Below are 17493 nucleotides of genomic sequence, written 5' to 3' on the forward strand. Positions count from 1 at the left end.
TGTACTTCTCTGGGCTACGAAGTGGGATGAGCCTTGTGAGCAGAGGTGACTTGGGGTTCACAGGTGTACTGATGCCCTTCCTGCATTGCGTTCTAGCCCTCTCACAGACCATCAAATGCGCCCATGAGCGCTCAGTGCACCTCTTCATTGACTCCCTGCTGCACCCAGAAATGCAGAGTACCGCCTTCCAGTGCAGCGACATGGACAGCTTCAGCCAGGGCATGTGTCTGAGCTGCACCAAGGGCCGCTGCAACACGCTGGGCTACCACATCCGCCAGGAGCACCACAGCAAGGGCAAGCGGCTCTTCCTGGTGACCCAGGCCCAGTCACCCTTCAGAGGTGAGTGCTCCTTGGCCCTGAGCCTGCAGCGGGGTCCGCTGCTGTCACCACCTGTCTAGCAAGGTTCAGAGGTGCCCACTGCTTCCCTGGAGGGGCTTTGGCTCCACCATCCCAGGTTTTAGGAAACTACATGGGCTCAGACAATGAGATTGGTGCAGCCTTTATTCCCTTGCCCAGGAAGGGGCCACCTTGCTGTTGAAGGCTAGAAAGCACCTTGACAACTTCTAGAACATTCCTCAGGTTGACCTCTCCTTAGCCACTTCCTTGACTCCCTAAGATCCTAGACCTGGAAGACCCTAAGCAGTCAGCAGGACTACCCAGGAACAAGAAGGGTTTTCAAACTCAGACTAGAACCCAATTCTTCCACCCCAGTTCAAGGTCCCCTGACCTCTCCCCAACAACAACAAAAAGAAACACAGTGCAAGGCTGTAGTTGTAGCTTCTCCTTTCCCCCTAAGACTTGAATCAGCTGATTGGCCAGGCTCTGCCCTATGGAGGCCCTCCCAAGATGACCCAGCTAGGCTCTTTAACCTCAGGATGCAGGGTGAGCCTTTGGGTTTCCCCGAGTTTAACAGGAGGTCAGAGAAAGGGCGGCCACCCGTTGGGCGGAGGCCAGCAGAGAAACACTTGGCTACAGCCTAAATCTTCCTGGAGGGAACAAGCCGACATCTGTTGCCATTAACATTTCTGCCTAATCCTGAAAACAGCTCGGGAGTGATTTAGCATCCGACTGTGTCACTGCACACCCTCCCCGGGGCAGGCAGGCGGGGGGAAGCAGTCAGCTTGGGCGCAGGCAGAGGAGCAGCTCCTGTGTCTGCAGCCGAAGAAAGGCCCATCATCACCACTTCCCCATGCACAACAGCATTTCTTGCAAAACACTTTCTGCACTCCGCCCATTCCTCATTTCTTGCAAAGTGGCGCAAGCCCAGCAATAACTCTATGGTAAAGAAGAAGATCATAGTCCTAGGTCAGAGGGCTCTCAGCCACGCAGCCGGGAAACCCTGGGCCATCTGCCTCTGTCTTGGCTCTCCTCTGATGGGCACATTCACAAATTCAAACTGCCTGGCCACTGGCCTGGGAAGCCCAGGACTGAACTTGTAGTCTCCAGCTTGGTCCCTGCCTGGAGCAGGTCTGGGAAGGGCAAAAATTGTGACGGGCAGTGGCAGCATCTGAGGAAGAGGTAAGGGGCCGGGGGTCCCCTCCAGTGTAACCCCTTAGGGTTGCAGTGGGAGCACCTCACAGAACAGGAGAGGATTTGGAAGGAGCTCCCTCAACTCAGGCTGCCAATGAGAAGCTCGTGTGGGTTAAGCAGCTCCTCTTTTACACAGCACAGACGCCCGCAGTGATTAAGCCTCTTGGATAATCACATTGCCCCAGACCTAGCTCCATCGTGGCCGGTTTGCACAGCCGGGGCTACAGGTCGACCCGGCCATGTGACAGATGGGTATCCTGAGGTCCAGGCAGGGGAGATCAACACACAAAGAACACACAGTGAGTCCTTGGTGAAGTCCACATCTAGACCTCAGACCTCAGACCTCCAACAGCGGGTGCTGGGGTGTCTGCTACCCACACAAGAGACCCAGATGGAGTAAAGGGCTCCTGGCTTCAGGCTGGTGCAGCCCCAGCCAGTACAGACATTTAGGGAATGAACCATGGGATGAAAAATTAATCAGTGTGTGTATTGCTGTGTATCTATTAAAAAATAAATAGATAAATTTAAGAAAAGATAAAGAAGACAGGGGAAGTAAAGACAGAAGGCAAGAGCTCATTTGCCCAAGGTTGCAGTTGGCCCAACCAGCATTTCCCACTAGGATCCCTTTTCCATTGGGGGAACCAAAGAATCCACCAGCTGACACAACTGACCCAGAGATAACCTTTGTGTCTCTCTATTGCCGCTACTTCCGTTACAGTGGGACCATCATAGTCATGCCAGGGATGTGCAGGCTCCAAGGCAGGCCTGCCTACAGCTGGTCTGAAGCCAAAGCTGGCTCTGGTGCTGAGCTGTGGTCTGTGCCACACCCTCCTCTTCTCTGCCTGCCTCCCTGATACCCACCAAGCTCCTGTCTCACTCCTTGCTGTGAACAAAGTGGAGGTAGCCACCCAGGGGATGCTTCCATCTGTGCAATGCTCTGTTATCCAATAGGGTGACCGCTGACCACAGGTGGCAATTTTATACAAATTTAGATTCCCTTGAATAAAACCAAAACTGTGGCTCCTCAGTCACACAAGCCACCTTTAAAGGGTTCCAGTATGTGGTTGTCATAGCAGAGAGCACAAAAATACAGCACTGCTGTCCTTGTGGGAACCCTTCACCCAGGCCGCCATAACCACCCTATTCTCTGCGCATCATGGTTTGAGGCCTCAATATCCATTTCCCTGGCCACCTCCAGCGTTTCAATGAATACATGAGGATTCTTTTAAAAATCATCTTGTTCAACCCTAGCATCCTGAGAACCCATAACCCATAGTTTTCAAGGCCATTTAATTGTACTTTCTATTTAGTGCAGGGTCTGGCTGGGCAAAACAAACTCCTGGCTATGGTTTCACAGAGGATGGCTGACTTGTCTCACATTCTCCTGGCTCCCAAGATACTTCACCAAAACCATCAAAGGATCCATTTTCTACCACTGTCCATATGCCACAAGAGTACTACAGTAGCAAAAGAGAACCAGGAAACAGTAGCTGAGTAGAACGAGGCAATTTACTGACCATTTTCATCCACCCTCACTCAGGAGTAGTCTTGACCAGCTCAGGAACTTGCGCTGAAGGGAGTCGGGATTTGAATCAAGTCCATCCTGTTCAGCAAGCAAAGCAGCTAATTTGATGTTCAAGCAATGGGAGGAGTTAAGTGGGTGAAAGTCAGACTGGTGGCATTTAGTGAAGGGGGAGTGGGACAGGACTTCCTGCCTGGGGGTGATGTAGGCTGTGTTGGCCAACTAGCTCAGTTATTTCATCCTCCTAACAACTGATAGAGACGGAGTCAAGGTCTAGGTGCTTAATGTCGCAATGACACAGTGAGATTCATAGAGGCTGGATCATCTTGCCAAGGCTGCACAACTTGTGAGTGGCAAATACAGTATATTTGTGTTTGATTGTTTGTTTGTTTGAAAGACAAAGGACAGCCCAAGATCTTCTATCTGCTGGTTCATTCACCAAAGACCTCCAAAAACCAGGGCTGGGCCACACCAAAGTCTGGAGCTAAGAATTCAAGCCAAGCCTGCCATGTTGGTAGTGGGGAACCAGCTACCTAAAGCATCCCTTGCTGTCTCCCAATGTGTGCATTAGCAGGAAGCTGGAATCAGGAGTGGAGTTGAAATTTCAACCCAAACACTCTAATATGGGATGTAGGTATCCCAAGTCAGGTCTTACCCACTGTGCCAGACATCCACACCCCACCAACAACGCATACACACACACAGTATTTAATCAAACCTCACTCAGATCCCACAGCCCTGCTCTTTTCCCAGATGTGGGCGCCTTGGTGCAGAGCCAAGTTGGCCTCTTCCTCCAAAGCCACTCCAGCTGTGGGCACCCCCCCATCCCTCCCTCTTTCTGCTCTGGCTCCTCTGGCTCTTGCCCTGCTCTCCCTCTGCCTGCACTGTCTGCACCGGGGCCTCAGTCAGCTGGGGAAGCAGTAGCTCCTGTTGCCCAGCCTCTCATCCTGCCCAGGAGAGGGTGTGATCCTGCTGGCTGGTAGATCACTCAGCAAACTGGTACCTGGGGAAACTGGCTGACTTGGCTTTTCTCAGATTCTTCTCTGGGAGGTTTTCACTGATTGGCAGAGAGAATTCCCGAATAAACAGTGGGCACAGTAGGAGCACACGCTTTCTTTTGGCACAAGGAGCATCAAGAATTTTGGTTTTCCTGCCAATCACTTGATGTGACCTTGACCTAGAACAGCTACAAAGATGAACCATCCATGAGCCATCCACCAGCAGGTGGATCTCAAAACCTTATCTGGTCAGTACAACCTGGAGAAAGGGGATAGGTGATGCTGGATACACACCTGCAGGAAGACAGGTGCCTGTATACAACCCTCTCACCACCTTCTCCCCACAACTCTGAGACAGCTCCAGATCCTCACATGCCAAACAGGGAGACTGCTCCAGAGAAGCCATGCCTGCTCAAGGTAGCAGGTGACAGAGTGGATTGCACCCCTAGGTACTGAGCCCGCATGAAGCATGCATCATACAAGTAGCCGATAGCTGTAGTGCATGTACATGACCAATTTACATACACACACACACACACACACACACACACACTCGTGCGTGCTTTTACTCCAAGCAGTCAACAATAAATCACTCACAGTCATGCACATGACAACTTGGCATCACATACATAAGGCTGTACTGCTGTTTAATCTTTGTTTTATTTACTTGAAGGGCAGAGAGACACAGACAGAAAGATAGGCAGAAAGAGGTCTTCATCTGCTGGCACACATCCCAAATGCTCACAGCCACCGAGGCTGGGCCAGACTGCATCCAGGAGCCGGAGCCTCTATCCTAGTCTCCCATGCGGGTGGTAGAGAGCCATCATCTGCTGCCTACCAGGGTGTGCATTGGCAGGAAGCTAAATCCGAAGCAGGGGGGTAAGAACTTGAACTCAGGGCTCTCCAGTATAGGACACTGGCATACCAAAGGACATCCTAATCAAACGCCCACTTTGGCTGGACTTTCACATTCAACTGCAATTACCAAAATAAGCTCTCCCACATATGCCCCTACACATGTTTCTACACATTCTTCACATTTTTTTTCATAAGTCTTGAAGTCATTCTAACAATATCTTAATGCTTCATTGAGAGTAAACCAAATGATTGGGGATACAACTCAGAATCAGCGGACCAATTTCTAATTGCAGCTTCACTGGTGATTAGCCACAATGGCAATGGATAAGGGACTTCATTTTTTTCTCTGAGCCTCAGCTTCTTCATTTGTGAACTGATGAGGGAGTGCAGATTAAGTACACATCTTGTAAAGTTGTTCTAAAGAGAAATGAGATAATTATGTGAAACAATTAGCTTGGTGTCTAGGACATCATACAGGATTAAACAGTAGTTATCCTGTCATTATTAGTCTATAGTCATGCCTCTAGTATTTAAAAATGTAGGATGTTTCCAGCTTTTGGGTGTTTGTTTTGATTTTCCATCTTATTTGGAAGGCAGAGAGACAGAGAATTCTTCCACCTACTGATTGATTCCCTAGCCTAAAATCCGGAGCCAGGAACTCCATCAGCGTCCTCCATGTGGGTGGCAGGAACCCAAGGACTGGGTCACCAGTGCTGCCTCTCCCGGTACCCATTATCAGGAAACTGGGAGTAACTATGACCATAACCCAAAGTCTCCAATAAAGGATGCAAGAGCCCAAGTGGCATCTTAAGTACTCCCCTCTCCAGTTATTTATAAATAACTACTTCTTGTGATCTTTTTGCCCCTAATCTCTTTCCTTTGGGCACATAAAGCTATTGGTTCCAGGTATAAACGTTGACAAGTCCAGGGTCTGGAGCCAGGCTGCCTGGGTCTCTGTCCCAGTCAGGTACTTCCCGGCCGTATGATCCTGGCAAAATCAGCACCTAGCTCCTTGCTTCTGTTTGCTTCTCTTTAACATGAAATAATAACAATGGAACTTGCTGTGAGACTTAGTGGAGATAATATATGCAAAGGACCTGGTAAAAAGCAAAATACATATTAACTGATACTGGTATCATGCAAACTACCAATTATACCATTGATTTCTCATTCATTTCCAACAGTGTTCAACACTAGGCTAAGCACACAGTGTACTTTCAAAAACAAACGTGTGTCACATCCAACTGAGTTTAAAACTGGTTGTACAGCAGTTAAGATATCCTTTGGGAATGTCCAGTACCTATACCAGAGTGCCTGGTTCAAGTCTCACCTCTTCTGATCCAACTTCCTCCTAATGTGCCTGGGAGGCAGCAAGTGATGGCTCAAGTCCCTTTCACCCATGTGGGAGACCCAGATGGAAGCTCAGGTCTTAAGTTCTCAGAAGTGACTTGCTAGGTGTCACTGCCTACTAACACACCACTCCCAAGCAAACTATCGGTTCATTCATTCCACAAAAGTCTATTAAGCACCAACTAAGACCCAGGCACCCTGTTAGGATTGTAGTGCATCGATTGCTGTATAGAACAGGAAAGGCAAAGGCAGGACAAATTGCTTATCAATCCCTTAGCCATTGCTCAAGGCAGACACCCTTGGACCTGGTCTCAAGGACTTGGTCATGGTCTCAGGTATCTATCCATCTGAATTTTTCTTCTTCTTTTTTAAAGATTTATTTATTTTTACTTGAACAGTAGATTTTACAGGAGAAAAGGAGAGAGACAGAGAGAAAGAGACAGGTCTTCCATCTATTGATTCACTCCCCAAATGGCTTTTATGGCTAGAGCTGGGCCAGTTCAAAACCAGGAGCCAGGAGCTTCCATGAGTCTGCCATGTGGGTTCTGGGACCCAGGGTCTTGGGCTATCTTTTGCTGCTCTCCCAAGTATACTATCAGGGAGCTGAATTCAAAGAGAAACAATCAGTACTTGAACAAGCATGCATATGGGATGTTGGCACCACAGGCTGAGGTTTAGTCTACTATTTTTGATATTTAAAACATATGATAATTTCATCTTAAAATTTCTGCTTAAATATTTTCTGTGTATCTCATTTTATCTCTTCTCCAACCTCCTCACCCCTACCCCCACTCCCAGTTTATCATTACCAGTTCAAGATTCAGTTCATCAATCAAATTGAGAAGCCAGTAGAACCGACTTTCACAATGTCCCTTCTTGGAACAAAACAGGAAAAGCAGAAAATCCCCATCACCCTGTGAGTATGTGACGTGGACCCTGCTTGGGGTGCTGACACCCTTATTTCTCCCAGGGTCTGGATGGATCTGACCAAGCATTTGCTATCTTTTGCATCCAGCTATGGATGTCTCCAAACCTCCGCATCCAATAGGACATGCACACAGGCCTTGCCTCTTCTCAGACTCAGCAAGTCCCAGCTACTACAACCAGCCAGTGAGATACACCAGCATGGGCGGTATAGCTGAGCACAGAGAGAAGCCAGCGTTGGCCCCAACAGGGTCTGCAGTGCCAGGTGGGAGGCAGAGTTGGTGTCCCCAAGAAGTCCCCGAGCCCCTTTCCTGGGAATTCTGAAAACCACAACCCAGAAATAAAACTGGGTCTGACCGTCTGTCTTGGCACAAACCTCCGATCTCAGCCAGCTTGCAGGACCAGTCCTCCCCATCTGTGCTTCCCCCTCTTACACACCTGCTTCCTACCCCAGCCAGCAGATTAATATGCTTCCCAACACCTCACCTTCCTCCAGGGACCCCAGCTTCACTGAGTGTTTTTCCCTAGCATCTTGACACTCACTCCCCACCAGGAAGTGATGCTAGCCCTTCCCCCAGCCCAGTTCTTGCTGCCTCCTGAAGGCTGCCCCCAGCTTCAGGTCTCTGCTTATCACCCTGCTTTGGTCATTCAGCAAATATTTGTTCATTCTTTGTACAAGTGGGAGAGAAGACCGTATCCTTAGGATGCTCACAACCTGGCCGAGTGTGTGGGTCCCACACCACAGTGCTGGCAGAGCTGAGAGGAACTGTGCCAGGCAGCCCTCTGCCCATTGCCTCATTCTAAACCCAGTATCACCTCTGCACCTGCTGGAATGTTTCCCCAGGGGCTTGTTCTCAGTAGTGGCAAGGATGCCTTGCTGCTCCAACAATGTTGAGAGATTTCACCTCAGACAAAGTTTCACTAGGGATCCCCTCAATTGAACTGCCAGACTCAGATCCCTAACCATGAAAAGACAGAGCACAGAACAAATCAATCAACTACCCCAGCCATATGTTGGCAAACTGAGACTCTAAGATGGACTACATCAACCAGTGGGTTCTGCAGTGATTTCTTCGTGCTTGAAATGGCAAGAGTGGTAGCAATTCAGAACTGTTGAACTATCAAAACCACTTCAGCAAGACCCCCAGAGCATGCCCCACATCAAGGACCTGGGCTGGGTGGAAGGCTGGGTGGGGCTTCTTCCTTGATCTCCCTCTTACCCCAGACATAGAAAAAAAATGTGTGGAAATGATAGTCTTACCTACTTTCCAGTAGCCTTTGAACCTTTATGCCCTAATTAACTATGTAAAGATTGTCAAAAATATAATAAAAATGGAGAAAAAAAGATTTTACTGTCTTAGAGATTAGTGAGTAAAAGTGATAATGATACCTCGGAGCTTGCCTTGAAATCTCGCCCAAAGTGGGGGCCTTCTTTTCTGTGTGTGTGCTTTTTTTTTTTTTTCAGTTAATGTTAGGCTTTGTTTTATTAGAAGCTTCTGTTTCTACAAGGTGGGGGAAGGGAGAGCATCAGCTAGAAGAGAAAACTGTCGTGGGCAGAGTGTGTTAGTCAAACCTGCGAGAGAGCTGAGCTATGCAGAGGCCACTGCCAACAGCCCAGCATCTCCTCCCAGGGCTTCCTCCCACGAACAAGGAAGAAGCAACCTACACTAAAGCAAGTAAACTAGACTCATGAGAGAAGGAGATTTCTTAATATGCCAGCACAGAAAACAGTGCCTTTCCCCACTCTGTTGTCAGGAAAGCCCTTGTCATCCTGGCACACCCCTTACCACCCTGAATGGTCCATGGAACACCAGTTTAGGAAACGCAGCCACATATCCCATTGCACATCACCCAGGCTGACTCAACACATCCCAAATACGCCTCGCCGCGACTTTGCCATTCAAATTCGGTTAATAGCCTGTGTTTTCATTTGTGTCTTCAAGGGGCGAAGGAATCATTACCAATAAGACCTACTCCTTTCTGATCACGTTGGATTTGGATATTGGTGAGCTGACCCTTATCAAGTTCAAGTGGGAAAACAGTGCTGTGTGGGCCAATGTCTGGAACACAGTGCAGACCATCATCCCCTGGGGCACAAAGCCCCACTACTCGGGCCTCATCCTGAAGACCATCAGAGTGAAAGCCGGAGAAAGCCAGCAAAGGTAATGGAGGCACCAGTCCCCTCCCAGCACCCACCAGGGGGCTTCGAATAGCTCATGGGAACAGGAGATTAAAAGGAGAAGTTAGTTCTGGTGCCAAAAACAGATTTTGAAATTCATGCAGATTTTTCTATTTCGCAACATGCACTTTTTGTGTGAACTTTTTCTTAAAAGTTACATTTATTTGGCAGGTAAAGTGACAATGAAAGAGGGGAAGAGAGGTCTCCCATCTGCTGGTTCACTCATCAAATCGCTGCAGTGGCCCTGCTGGGTCTCTCACATGGGTGGCAGGTGCCCAAGCATTTGCACAGGTGCTCCAACATGGGATGGCAGCATCACAGAGGCAGCTTAAGACACTGTGTGACAACCTCAGCTGCAACAAATAGTTGCAATGTTTCTGAAGACCCCCCTCATATACATAAATTTCAGATATTTGCACCAAGATCAACTTTTTTTTAAGATTTATTTTTATTATTATTATTTTTTTTTTATTGGAAAGGCAGATATACAGAGAGGAGAGACAGAGAGGAAGATCCGTCCGATGATTCACTCCCCAAGTGAGCACAACGGCCGATAGGAAGCCAGGAGCCTCTTCCAGGTCTCCCACGCGGGTGCAGGGTCCCAAAGCCTTGGGCTGTCCTCGACTGCTTTCCCGGGCCACAGGCAGGGAGCTGGAAGGGAAGCGGGGCTGCCGGGATAGAACCGGCGCCCATATGGGATCCCAGGCGTGCAAGGTGAGGACCTTAACCACTGCGCCTCCGCGCCGGGCCCAAGATCAACTTTTAATTCCAGTTTCCATGAGATCTCTGAAGTAACCTCACATTAAGCAGCTGTGTGTGGCAGGCAGTTTCATGTGTCAGGTGAACTGGATGTTATGATGCCCCAGTGATGGAGCATAGATGCTCCAAAAGGTGAAGTACCCTTCCCAAGTTCATGCAGATGTGGTTGTTGGGACAGGTTTTGCACCTAGGTCTCTCTCTGAATCCCCACCCAGCCTCTCACACTGCCCATGGCTCCCATCTACTGGCCTCATTCTCTGGAAGCTTCTCAAACTTCACAGTGCAGTTAAGTCACAATAGGCACTGATTGCAGGTGCAACATTTCGTTTTCACTGTTTACCCGGAGGAATGCATTGAACAGATCACAGACTCCAAGACCTTACCTCTTCCCATGGTGCTGCCTTTCAGATCTTGGAGGCCAAAGAATCACCAGAAGCTCATAAAATGTGCAAATTACTGGATCCACTGCAACACTTGTGGTTCAGGGTTGCCTTGTTGTTGTTGTTTTGACAAGATCCCTAAGTCCTTCAGATGTGGACCAATATAGATTACTCTTGAAAAATGCTGCCCTATGTGACTGATCCTGTCTCCTGACCCTTGGAGACAAAAGGGGCTGGCAGCGTAGAGCAGGGAGTAAAGAAGAGGAATGAAGGTCCAGCTGGCCCTACAGTTTCTCAGCAGAGTTAGCGGGGTGCGGTTTGCAAGGGGGAATGCCCAGCACATCTTACCATAGCAACCACACTTCTCAGGAGTTCTTGGTGATCTGCAAATTCTGTGCTTCCCAGGCCCTTTTCTGTCTCCACCCTCCCACCACCCCCCACACCCCGTATTCAAGAGGCTCATCTCTCCTCTCATACCTTCCTCTGCTGGGAAACCCATGTCTCTCTTCGGCTCGTCCTCAGTAGAAATGGAAGACAGCAAACTCCTGACCTCTGAACCACTCTCCCCCGACCCCCAGGGCCGCTTAGGTTTCACTGCCAGCCTGTGGCAGATTTATGCCCCTGTGTTCCTTCTACAACCGCACTGTGAGATTTCATCTCCCTGGGATGCAAACTGCTGGCAATTATGAGGCGCATACTCTGCAGCCTGCCAACAGATCCCGCCACATGATCAATCTGAGAAAATTAAACTCCTCTTCTTGCCTGACTTCTTGGTCCCTGAGAACGGCACCACTTCTGAGTCCCTTCGCTCCCCGCCTTCTCTCAGCAGAGAGGAATTCCACAGTGGTGGAATAACCCACCATGACAATTCTGTGGCACTTGACCTGCAAGGAGGAAGCAAACGACCCATTCCACAGTGCGCACATACAGGGCTCAGAAGGAAGGACGAGGAAAGGGAAGAAAAGCACACCTAGAGGGATGCAGGACGTGGTGGCCACTTACCTAACTGCTCCCTCATGTTTACTCTCCCGTAGCCTTTGCTGTGTCTCTGAAATGGGTACTAAGGGTGGAACAGGTGAGGGACCTGATGCTCATAGAAGTTACATGGCCCAGGGACATTGCAAATTGTTGTTTAAGCCCACACCTGCCTTGGCTTTGTCTGATGTAGTGCCTGGGAACTGTTTCCAACAGTTCCTTCTTCCATTCGTTTTGACCCCAATAGCATTTCTGGGGTATCTATATACATGCTCAAAACATACACAAAAGATACATATGCTCAGAAATTCCTGTGGTGGTGCTGTTTCTAAATAGCAAACCACTGGGGAAGCCTTGATGTCCATCAATGAGAAAATGCATTGGATGCACCCATACAAGGTGAAGTCACAGCTGGTGAGAAAGAATGGAGTAGACACCGGTGTGATGACCGAAGAGTTCACCAAGTAATTTAGTTTGGTGACAAGGAGAAATTGTGGGAAGGTACATACAATACAACCCCACTTCTATTGAAAAAATATTCCATGGCTGTTTTGTATGAACATTGGCATCTATGCAAATGCATAGCAATCGGTCTAGAAGGACATTCAACAAGCCAGGAGAGTTAGGGAAAGAAAGGGGTGTTGGTGAAGAGTGACTGTGAAGAAAGCCTTTTGTAATTGGCTTGCTAGCTCTTTATCATGTGTTCACCAGTTCCTCTTATCTCTTTTTAGATCTGTAATTCTGACTTAGTAAAGACTTGTACTAGGTGCAATTCAAAGAACAAAGAAGCCATAAGCTGGAGTTCTGTGTGACCACTGGTACACTTGCGTATGTGTGTGATATTGGATGCAAGCAAAGTGAACCACCTAAAATAGAAGGGAGATGTGCAGGTGCCACGGAGTAAGCCCCTGTTCTGCCTGGGATGGCTGATCTTGTATTGGAATGCCTGAGTTTGAGTCCTGACTCTGTTTCCAATTCCATCTTCCTGCTAAGGCAGGCCCTGAAAGGCAGCAGGTGATGGCTGAAGTACTTGGCTGACACCCACAGAGGAGACCCAGATTGAGTGCCCCATTTCTAGGCATTTGGGAAGTGAAAGTCATTCTCTTTGTCTCAGATTAAATAAATCGTAACATCAAAAAGATTTTTAATAGCACCAAATGGCAACTCATGGTCCAGGCAGCCCAGCAGCTGGTTTTCTTTTTTCTTTTTCTTTTTTATAATCTTACGTAATTGATTAGGACACAAACGGTCAATGGCTACAGAAAAGTGGTTTTAATACCATTGTTTCCACACTAATATTTTTCCCCTGTATCTGGGGTCAGGGGAGAAACAAAGGGAGAAGCCTCACCCAGCCTCCCACCCAACCCAGGTCCCCGATGTGGAGCATGCTCTGAGAGTCCTGCTCAAGCAGTTTTGATAGTTCAACAGTTCTGAATTGCTGCCAATCTTGCCATTCCAAGCACGATGAAATCTCTTCAGAATCCACTGGCTGACATAGGCTCTTCATGGTTGGAGTTCTGAGATCAGCAGTTCAGTTGGAGGGATCCCCGGAGAAACTTCGTCTGAGGTGATCCCAGACCTGATTCTTGCATATGCTTGCCTGGACAGGGACCAGCACAGTCCGTCACCCCAATCAGCTCATGCACATGCTGGTTGTTGCAATTGTTGGGTCAGTTCTGTTTCCAGCCCTATCTTCCACACGAACCAATGGGTGTTGCAGTCTAGCCTGGTTCTGCCCAGTACACACTTGGTCCTCACATAAACCAGTGGGAGCTGCAGCCTAGTCAGAGGGACCCACAATAACCCTCACCAGGCCCACCCCTACCCTGGTTTGCCAGTATGTACAGCGGACAAGTCCAGTCTGTCCCACATCCCATTTAGCTCTCATACATGTCAATGGGCATTGAAGCCTAGTTCAACCCAACTTACCCCAATATCCAACCCACACACTTACTGCCTTTCTGTCTAGCCGCCCATGCCCCAGTCCTGGTTTTCATGCTGTCCTGTGGGAGCGGTAACCCAAGAGGGAGGTGCCCACTGTTTCCCTACTAGACCACTCCCACTCCCGGATTATGCACTAAGTGGTTCTGGAGTTTAACTTGACAGATTTAGCCCTCAGTGCCAGCCTCTGCCAGCTGATGCTGCAGCAAAGCCCAACCAACCCTCACCCACTTTAATTTATGCTTGTACCGGTAGGAACAGTCAGCCCAACCTGGCTTTTCCCTGTTCTAGCTGACATGAAGCCCACAGATGCTGCAGCCCTGCCTGCTCTGGTCTGCCCCCATCCCAACTCATGCTCTCCAGTGGGAGTGGTTGTCCAACAGGGGAGCCCATATTCCCCCTGCCAGCTTTGCCCCTTCCCTTCCTAGTTCTCACATGTGCTGGTTGGGCGCTGCAGTCACATGTGGTATGGCTCACCTCACCTTGGCATTCTGTAGTGTGCACTGGTATTAGTTGCTACTGAACCTGGTCCAACCCACACTCTATTCTGGTGCCTAGATTTGCCAGCGGGTGATGTGAACTCATTCAGCCTGGTCTACCCCCGACCTATGCCAAATATATGCCACTGGTTACCTTTCCCTGGCCTGGTATGAGTTGCTCCCTAACATGGTTCTTGCACTCACCTGCAGGAACTGTGTCCTGCCAGAGGTGTTGCCCAAGCTCCTCCATCAGAACCTCTCCCTGTGCCAGATCTCGTGCATACTGGTGGGTCCATGGGCCAGCCCTACTTAGTCCACCTCCTGTCCTAGCAGGAACAGTGGCCTTTCATGACCAGCCTTCAATCCATTCCAGTTCTTACTATTGGATGCTTCAGCCCAGCCAAACCTCATCCATACCCAGACACTGCTTACACATGGTTCAGTAGGGGCTGAGACCCAGCCTGGTCCACCTACATCTACCCAGGTCCTCTAGGGCACCAGATGGTGCTGGAGTCTAACCCAGTTAGGTGTGCCTAGCCCCAGTTCACACTTGTGCCAAGGGAGACTGCAGCCATATCTGTACTAAAATGCAGACCCCTACTACGGCCTCCACACTCACCAGTGGGAACCCTAACCCAGCAAGGGTGTACTCTCACAGCTCCCCAACCGGGCCTATTCCCAGCTCTATTACATGCATGCCAGTGATTGCTCTGACCCAGTTGGCTTAGCCCCTCACCTATCTCAGCCTTTGCCTTCAATGCTGTGGCGTAGTATCCCTGGCTCATGCAAACCAGTTGGTGTAAGAGCCTAGCTCGGCATAACCTGTGCTCCATCCTGATTTCTGTTCTTCCTTGTGAGTTAAGGTTTGCTCAGTCCCACCCAGTCTTCCCCCTTCCAGTTGCAGCTCGGCCCACCCCACATCTTGTTTTAGGATGCACATTTGGGTGCTGAGCAGCTGATTTTCAAGAGACCCAGAATACATAGCATTTTCCTGGGCATCAGCAGCCTCAATAAGGGCAAGGGAAGGGGCTTACAGGACTGGGCCCCAGCAAGGCTGATTGGAAACATCCAAAGCAGGACAGCATCGAGGTAAACACTCTGGTGGGGAGTATTTGAGGAACATTTGCCCTGGAACCAGGGTAATGTAGTGAAAGAAACTACAGTGGCCTCTTTGATGAGCCCTTTGGGAGAACAAAGGAACTGCCCACGCTCACTCTGCTATCCCCACCCCAGCACCACAATCCTTCCGGTGCCCAGGCCCAGGAAGCCTCCCATTGATGGCGTCTACGAACTTGCCTTTTGTTTTTGTTTTTCTCTTTTCTCTTATAAAAATATTTGCAAACATAAGCATCTAATGTGAAAATGTACAACCCACGCATGACAAACTGAGCAGGCATTGGTGAAGGTTGAATGCTCCAGTGAGTCCCATCTAAGCCTTGATGCTGTGTCTGTTTCACATTCTCTCTTCAGAATGACATTCTGCTCAGAAAACATGGAGGATCTGCAGCTTCACCCCACCCAGGAGAAAAACTTCGTGAGGTGCGAAGTAAACCTGAAGATGACGAAGCCATAGATCAGATGAGCTCTTGTCAGGACCCAGGGTTAAGAATAAATAAAAATACAATTACTCCTCACCCGGAATGGTTGTCTTCTTCAGAAACCAGAACTGCATAGATGATCTTGCATAAAACTGTAGAAACACAATTTAGGTTTATGTGGAGGAAACTTGACTTCTTAAAACTGTTTGATCTAACTATTTTCAAGTATTATCACAACTATAAATTTCTTAACTTGTCTGTTCAAATGTTAACAAATGCAATTAGCTACAAATGATGCATTGTTTTGATTTGCAGTGTCCTTTACAATGATGTCAAATTTCCTATAGGCTGGGACTGGTATTGTGGCACAGCGGTTAAGCCACTGCCTAAAACTCCAGCATTTATATCTGTACCTGTTTAATCCTGGCTGCTCTGCTTGATACCCAGCTTCCTGCTCACGTGCCTAGGGAAGCAGCAGAAGATGGCCCAAGTGCTGGGAGGGCTGGAAGCAGCTCCTGGTTCCTGGATAAGATCTAGCCCATCTTGCCCACCTCTAGCCACTGAGACCATTCAGAGAGTGAGTCAGTGGGTAGCGGATCTTTCTCAACCTTTCCGCTCATACCTCTGTCTTTCTAATAAATAAACCAATCTTTAAAATAACAAAACTTTCTTATATTCTCTTGCTAGTTTATCCTGGTCTGTTTTTAAACCATGCTGGAAACACAGTTCTTACCTAACTAGTCCTTCAAAGAAAATTTTAATTAACCATCAATTGTATGTATCAAAGTGCACATTCTCTTTTTAAAAAATATTTGCTTTTATTGGAAAGGCAGATTTATGGAGAGGCGAGACAGAGAGAAAGATCTTCCCTCTCCTGGTTAACTCCCCAAGTGGCTACAACAACCAAAAATGAGCCAATCCAAAGCCAGGAGCTAAGAGCTTCTTTCAGGTCTCCCACACGGGTGCAGGGTCTGCTTTCCCAGGCACAAGCAGGTAGCTGGAAAGGAAGTAGAGCATCCGGGACACGAACCGGCACCCATAGGGAGTCCCAGGCGAGGACCTGAGCCACTAGGCTATCATGTCAGGCCCTAAAGTACACATTCTTCAAGACACCATAGCTCAGTAAAAATTCTAATAATTTTATCATATAAATTATGCACATCAGGGCAAACACATAGCATTCTGTTAAAATTACTAGTGATAGTAATAAAAGCCAAAAGGTTAGCAGTTTTAATACCTAATTTACTAACTGAAGAAATGCAAATGTCTTTTTTTTTAATTGTTTTTTTTTTTTGCTAATATTAGCAACAATTGCTAACGGAAAACTTAGGATATCTCAAAAAGTTTGCTTTGGGTTGAATGTTTGTGTCCTGTTAAAATTCATATCCTGAAACCTGACTTCATAGCAGCAACTAGGTCCTGAAGGAGGAGCCCTCGTGAATGGGACTGGTGCTCTCATGGTGAGGCCAAGAGCCCAGAGCTCTCTGCTGCATGGAAAACAACAGGAAATGTTTAGGATCACCCCAGATAAGGCCATCAGCACCTGGGAAGAGAGCTGGCACCCAGTGCCTACAGCTTCGATGTCCCAAGCTACAGCACTGGGAGGAATTAATGCTTGTTGTTCAAACTGTGCAGTCTCTGGCCATTTGTTTGTAGCAGCCTTAACGGAGACACCATTAGGGATGGAAGCTCAAACTGTCCTCCTAGAAGTGAAATAGTGGTGTTCTGCCCAATAATTCCACCGCTAAGCAGATGCCGGAAGTGGATCTTCACTGTGGCTCTGCATTGGGTCTATATTTTGGGGAGTTCAGAAAGCAGCAGCGTTCTGTGCAGGTTGAGCAGCCTAGCCTGAGATACACAGAGCTTCAGCTATATCCAACGCATAATCCACCTGCCCTTCCCTGTAGCAGGGCAAAGCCGGCTGTGGGAAACGAAGGCCCTGAAGAAAAGCCTAGCTCAGGCACTCAGCCGGGAGATGAGGCCCTCACTGCATCCCATGTCAGAGAGCCTGGCCTTGAAATGTGGCTCTAATTCACACTAATGTGCACCCTGGGAGACAG

At 48.5% G+C, this 17493-nt stretch overlaps 1 protein-coding gene across 4 annotated transcripts in view; it reads left to right on the forward strand.

The window, feature by feature from the left end:
* The window catches only part of LIPC (lipase C, hepatic type), a 135153-nt gene extending 119624 nt beyond the window's left edge, over positions 1-15529 (forward strand). For all 4 annotated transcript variants that reach the window (XM_040969089.1, XM_040969090.1, XM_040969092.1 and 1 more), the window contains 4 exons: positions 97-339; positions 7057-7174; positions 9126-9344; positions 15366-15529. In XM_040969089.1, the coding sequence (XP_040825023.1) occupies positions 97-339; positions 7057-7174; positions 9126-9344; positions 15366-15468 (683 nt within the window). In that variant the 3' untranslated portion in view covers positions 15469-15529. The remainder of the gene's footprint in view (positions 1-96; positions 340-7056; positions 7175-9125; positions 9345-15365) is intronic.
* The last annotated feature ends 1964 nt before the right edge of the window (positions 15530-17493 follow it).

Source organism: Ochotona curzoniae, unplaced genomic scaffold (assembly GCF_017591425.1).
Source record: "Ochotona curzoniae isolate NIBS_2020 unplaced genomic scaffold, NIBS_Ocur_1.0 scaffold_4701, whole genome shotgun sequence".
NCBI classification, from domain to species: Eukaryota; Metazoa; Chordata; class Mammalia; order Lagomorpha; family Ochotonidae; genus Ochotona; species Ochotona curzoniae.